We start from the raw sequence: 6,878 nt of genomic DNA on the forward strand, positions 1-6,878 counted from the left end.
TTGTGTAGAATTTTTTTATCACAGGATGGGCGATGGTGTTGCGTAGAAAATGGGGGAGAGTTGTTAGGAGAGGATGTGGTTCTGATTTGAGTCAGCTTTTATTTTAAAAGGGTCAAGATATTTGAGAAGTGTGTGTGTGTGTGTTAACCTAACGTGTGCAACCACAGCTGAGAGAACACTAAATATGGAGAAAAATAGGGGTGTACTTTAGTTTCTGGCAGAATTTGGGCCATCCGATTGAAGTTCCTCAACGCAATTTTAGATGGTTTACGTGTCCTAATCTTACATGAATGTTTTCTGGATCTAACAATAAATTTCATGGGAAGGGAAAGGAGTCGAAGACAAAATGGTGGCCCACATTCCAAAGTCTCCAAAATGACTATCGCCCGTGGGATAGAGAAAGAAAGGGAGGATCAGCTTCACATGGTGATCTACCATTAAAAATTAACAATTTATTGTTATTATTTGGAAAAGTTAAAAATGTGTTATTATTACAATGAATAAAAACATTAAATAGTCAAGATCATAATATTAAAAAGAGGGTGGAGAAAAAGAGAAATTTTGAGAGGACAGATAAAGAAATAGAATATAGAAAGTAAAGATATGGTTGGTTCATTAATTATTTACAAGCATGTCTCCTAAAATTTAATTTTATTTTTAATTTCTAAACTCCTCACTTAAGGCAAGAACATTTTTTCTTTTTTTCGTCCAAAAAAATATGGAGGACTGGTATATGGAAATAAATTTGGTTACTTTGGAGAATATGATACCAAACATAGATACAAATCCTTCCATATTATGGCAAAAAGTGCGCTGCTTCAATTATATGACAATCAAAATGCACATCCTGTCTCCTAAACCCAAGAACCAGAAATTTTTTGGTGCAGCAAAGTTTGAAAAAGAAGATCAAAACGGAAGACATTTTAAAGTTTCCATACACGAATTCAACCTAAAAATACCAATGATTGCTTAACATCAACGAAAACTGTGAAGTAGTAGATTTGTGCATATACAAAGCAAACAAAACTTGAAAGCTGCCCAAAGAAAACTTCACCAGCCAGAAATCCCAATTGCAATTAAGAAATACATTTAAACGAATAGTAATCTTAACCACTGATCCTGGGTGAAGCAAATGCCGTACCCCAAAAGACGACCTTTTCAATTTAGAAACAAGGATAGAAAAAACTTAAACCACTACTCCATTACTTTTTTCCATTGACCCAACCAAACAATTCGACTCCAGTTTCGAATTTCAGATCATTGCAAAATCAATTAAGCCGTAAAAAAAATTCTCAATCACAGCTGGAACATCCCAATTTCATATCCACAAAGAAAGCAACATTCAATTGGGAAAAATTAACCGACTAAAAACCTCATCCTCACGTGCCACTCGCGTGACAAACTTTCCCAGGCGAGGAATAACTCACACAGTATTCAAGAAAAAGAAAACAACAAAGAGAAAGGGAAACAGCTTACCTCAAAATTCGATGAGACGGAGAAGCCGGACGGTGACGGAAGTTCAAATAACCATTACCGACACCGTTGCTCTTAACAGCATTAATATTGTTATGCTGATTTGAGTTGGGATCCTTGCTACTATTATTGTTTAGATCCGACCTAACGACCCGCCGTTCTACCCGGGCCGTTGCCCGCTGAACCGGGCCCGAACCGTTCGGGTCAGTATTATTCACCTGGACCTTCATGCAGCGTAACCTTTTACGGTTCCCCCACTGCAACACGAAGTCAGACGACGTCGTGGCGGCTGACCTGGACTCGGATCTCAATAACAATCCGTCTCTATTGGTGGAATGAGTGTTCTTCCTCTCCATCTCCTCTTTTGTACACCTGTCAACCACCGTCAAATAACAATCCGTCTAGCTATTAACGGAGGTTTATTTGCTGTTATCTAAACTCTGGTTAAATTTTGAGAATAAAGAAAGAAAAAGGAAAAAGGGGAAACAACTGGATTTACATAAATTTCTTTGCCAATTGCAGGTATTAATCTTGAAAAGGAAAAGGGGTAACTAAAATCAAAACATTTCCAGAACTCGAAACCAATGGAGAGGAGTGGTCCGTAGTGCTAAATTTTGAGCAGATTAAAGAGCGGGAAAAAGAAGGAAAACACAGAATAGGAAATTGGGAATAGAATTCTGAAATCTTAGAAACAAATTGGGGAGGCGTGGTTATCATTTTTTAATGATGAGATTTTGGTTTTCTGGAAAAATAAAATTTAAGCATATTTAGTATGGTATGGTCCCTTCTCCGAGCTAATTTTTTCTGTGCCCTTGAAAGATCACCAGAATTCTTTTCATATCTGAATTCGGGAAAGAATGAGGAAAGGTACTTGGAAATTTAACTCCTGGATTTCAGTACAAGATAAGTGTTGATATATTCGCACAAAAATTACTTCAAAGCTTCAAAAACTGGGCTTCCAGCAAGCGAATTTGAAGATTTACCATAGCAAACTCTCGAAAAAGTCAAAATTGGTGCAACCATTAATTTCTTTGAAAAGCTTTTCCAGAAAGGAGGAGATACAACGCTCACCAAGTTTTGAGAGAAATCATGATTTTTTTCGGATTATCAAGAGGGAAAACTTTTGGAAATTTTTACACCAGACACTTTTGGGGAAAAAACTTCGATGAAGATGAATCTGAACTTTTTGGAGTAGACTTTCTTTCTTCCAGACTAAAGCACCATTATCTTACCTTGGAATTTCTATTCTCTTCACTGCACTTATTCTTCTGCGGAGACAATAATTTCTTTCCTCTTGCTTTCAGAATCCGATAAATCAGTAAGCCAAAAGCGTTTGAATCTGCAATAAAAGAAGCCAGAATTTCATTAGCAAGATGCAAATTCAACTCTCATTTTCTCATCTTCTCCAGAAGACGAACTAATTACCTTATGTATTCCGAATTTTGTTTCAAACATTCAGATTATCCTCTCAAGAAGAGTTTCAAGAGAGGTGAGCAGATAACATCCGCTAAAAAAATACGGAGGATTAACAACGATTCCGCTGATATAGTCTTCAAATGCTCGTATTTAGCAATATCAAGGAGAAATAAGAACAAATCAGTGCTTATATTTAAGGTCTCTGTATTCAATTCCGATCTTTTCAACCAGGAAACTGATCTCAAATCTCCCAAAAGTTGTACCTGTCAAACAAAATTCCAGATTAATTTCCGGAAAAAATGAATGCAAATCAACAAAAAAGAAATACAACAACAATTACGAACCTCGGACTCAAAAATTCCGTCCTGAAATCCAATCAAAAGCACATCAACTTTTCACAAGTCCGTGAACAGAATCAAGCTTCAATATCTTCTCAGGAACAACCCGAAAATGTGCCTGTAATTCAACAACCATCATTCCAGAATATACATATTAAACATCCAAAATTGCATATTCAAGCTTGCAAAACTAAGAATCTTCATTCGTCAAAATAGAGTTTTAGATGTCTGTTTACATTTAGATTCACCACATTTCCACTCACCAAATGTTACTGGCAAATTTTTCTGCTCCTTTATCAATTTCCCAAAGTTATGACAAAACTATTACACACACACACACACACACAGAGACACAGAGAGAGAGAGAGAGCTCTTTCTTCTTCTTCTTCTTCTTCTGCTTGTAAATGATGAATGAAAAGAAAATACGAAACAACTCTGTTTTCCTCTTCGAACCACCATTTTTATACCCTGCAGGTTTTCATCTTCCATCTACAACCCTTGAAAAATAATGGACGGTGTAGATCGCTTCTCGTTTTTCAGCTGCTTTAGACGGCGTTTCTGTGTCCCACATAAAGACCGGATTTCGACTAACGACGTTAATTAGTGGGACGGAATCTTTCATTCTGTTAGTTCGCCGTTTATACAATATTTTATTTAATCATGGAGCCCCCTCGGTACCCGGTCGCTGTGGCATTTAGCATATGATTAACCTAACTTGGGTTAGCTAATCCACTATGGTTAAGTTAATATAATCCTCTGTGTTTGCACTTGAAATACACTCACTTTGGGGAACCCAATAAATCATAAAAAATTCCTTTTGTAGGTTTCTTGCGATTTGGATTTGAATTTTTGGTTTCATACAATAATTACACTTTTCTCTCTCAAATTTTCATATAATTACATATAGAATTTTTATGATTTAAAAAATTATATTTAATACCTCCGCGACTTGCTTTCATCTAATAAATAAGTTTCTTCATTAGTCAAAATTTATTGAATTTTGTGATATTAATAAAAAAAAATCTATATTTATCCTCAATTAACTTATTACTGACTTATTGTAAGTCAAATAGATCTTTGTTAGTGAATTTTGACTAACAGAGGTACTTATTTGTTAACCGGAAGTAAATTTCAAGAGTGCTAAATGTAATTTTTCAAACTACAGAAAATCTATGTGTAATTACACTAATACTCAGAGAAGGGGATTGTAATTATCCCTTATATTTCCAGTCCCATATAATTTAAAAACGTAACAGATATGATCTCATATATTAATATTGTGGGATCAAATTTTTTAGGTTTTGGGACTTATCAAATTTTTCTTTTCTTTTCTTAACATTACATCAATATGTTAAGAAAGCAGACAACAAATTACAATAACTTTCAATTAAATCAATACATCAATATCAATATACTAAAAATAATAAACAATAAATTAGAAAGAAAGTAGTCAATAAATTACAATAATTTTTTATTCGACCAATACATTAATATCAGTTTGCTAAACAATAAATTACAGTAACTCTCGACAAATTATAATAACCCACATAAAGTGAACAAAAAGCCACACGTCTCGAACGCATGACTTCAAACTTGATCATGGAGCTTAATTTCAGACTCGACCACTGAATTAAGACATTATTGACGATACTCTGTCCTATTTATTATGTATAACAAAAATAATGAGTAGTGTATAAACTTTAGGTAGGATAAGTCATTCAAAGTGCGCTTCCAACTCAATAACCACGACTCTACACACAAGTGCATGCCTCCATTTATGGAGTTCACGCAATATATACGTTTAGCTGCATTTCCAGTTATTCTTGGAGGGCTTTAAGTCGAAAAAGTTTGTAAATTAAAATTTTAAATATTATAAATTTTATTTTACTTGTATTAATTATAAAAATCGAATAATATAACAAACACTAGAATTTAATGGGCAATTTGACAAAAAATGTACATATTTGTATATCTTATTAAAATAATCACTTATGGTTAAATTTGTATGATTTATTGTTTCATTGAAAATTATTAAATTCAATTCAAAATAAGGTTGGTCGAGCAATGAATTATTAGAAGCAAGTTAAAAAACAAATATATATATATATATATATATTTTAATATTTTAAATAAAAAATTATTAAAAAATAGTATCCGTAGTTTCTACATGAGATATCGATGTACTTGGATATCCAAAAGATATGATGGAATTTTTCAAATTATGCTTTAAACTTTAAAAAAATTGAAAGTTAGACTAATCTAATACTTATCGCATCATTATTATTATGTTGATTTGTCGGACAAAATTGAATTTTTTTTTATGCATTATAATCCTTATTAATATTATCTTTTTATAGAAATCATTTCAAATATTGACATAATTTTCAAAAGTAAAGCGAGTTTAGCAAACGATAAAATATTCATATACAATTTTTCAGAAGATTGATCTCATAATTGTACTATCATGTATAATTAATTTTGTATATGAGTTAATCGAATATGAACGTCACCTCCATCTCTTACACTATGTACACGATTCGATGTTTTTGAATTTTAAATATTTTGAACTGATTGAATTTTTTTTTTATTTTTTTAGAAAAAAATGAACAACTCTCAAAATGACGTAGAGGATTAGTGGTTAATATTAAAAACATTATCAATATATCACGAAATTAAGAATATTAAAAAATTTTGGAATATTTTATATAAATAGGAAAATTTGTGGATAGTTTTAGACCAATATAAAAACTAAGAGAAGATTAAAAAGTTCTGTATATAAGTTTAGAAACTTTTATAGTATTTAAAAATATTATCAAAACAGTTTTTGAAAACTTCTCACGACACCATTAAGAGTAATCTTCACCGTCCATTTAAAGAACCAAATATATAAATATTGGATTGAAGTTCATTTTTAATAATCAAGTTTGGATGTCAATATTTTCATCAAATTTTTCTCATTAAGATCTTTTACTTATTTACACATTATCTAAGTAAGTAGAACGAAAAAAAATCAATATTGAAAAATTTAAAACTATGCATCACGCACGACAAGAGTTTTTGAAAACTTCTCACCATAAGATTAAGATTAATCATCACCATCTATTTGAAGAGCCAAATGAAAAGAAATTTGGATTGCAGTTCGTTTCTAATAATCGAGTTTGTATACCAATATTTTCATCAAAATTTTCTCATTAAATTTTTTTACTTATTTACACATTATTTAAGAAAGGAGAAAGAAAAAAAATCAATATTAAGAAATTTAATAATATGCATCATTGCGCAACGCGCGTTTATTTTACTAGTTGTAGTAAATCAGTAGAGACCACTTAAGTTGCAGGTTGTATTTTAAAAACAGAGTTTGGTCAAGAACGTTGAATTACGTTGATTGATGTTACCATATTATACATTTATGATAATTATATGAATATAGAATCTATATATAACGTTTTAGAGACAGATAGAACAAAACATGATTGCGGCAAAAATAAGGGCACATCTGGCAATAATTATACCCTATATACAATATTCTAATAATTAGAACTGCTTTCTTAAAAAAAAAAATATTTGTTTGATATTCATTTCATGGTCTCATCTGACAATTTCGCAAGGCTCCTGAAGGCTCTCCAGGAAAGTCGAAGCTCAATAGCAGCT

General features: G+C 31.9%; 1 protein-coding gene across 2 annotated transcripts in view; it reads right to left on the minus strand.

Annotated features, from left to right (window-relative positions):
* Positions 1-3,654, minus strand: part of LOC105175218 (probable serine/threonine-protein kinase DDB_G0282963) — a 7,003-nt gene extending 3,349 nt beyond the window's left edge. Inside the window, exons 1-5 of one of the 2 annotated variants that reach the window (XM_011097625.2) lie at positions 3,491-3,654; positions 3,234-3,345; positions 2,899-3,152; positions 2,706-2,812; positions 1,477-1,845 (exon numbers count right to left, since the gene is read on the minus strand). In XM_011097625.2, the coding sequence (XP_011095927.1) occupies positions 1,477-1,829 (353 nt within the window). In that variant the 5' untranslated portion in view covers positions 1,830-1,845; positions 2,706-2,812; positions 2,899-3,152; positions 3,234-3,345; positions 3,491-3,654. The remainder of the gene's footprint in view (positions 1-1,476; positions 1,846-2,705; positions 2,813-2,898; positions 3,153-3,233; positions 3,346-3,490) is intronic. The other variant, XM_011097703.2, reaches the window with a different exon arrangement.

This window comes from Sesamum indicum, linkage group LG1, assembly GCF_000512975.1.
Source record: "Sesamum indicum cultivar Zhongzhi No. 13 linkage group LG1, S_indicum_v1.0, whole genome shotgun sequence".
Lineage (NCBI taxonomy): Eukaryota > Viridiplantae > Streptophyta > Magnoliopsida > Lamiales > Pedaliaceae > Sesamum > Sesamum indicum.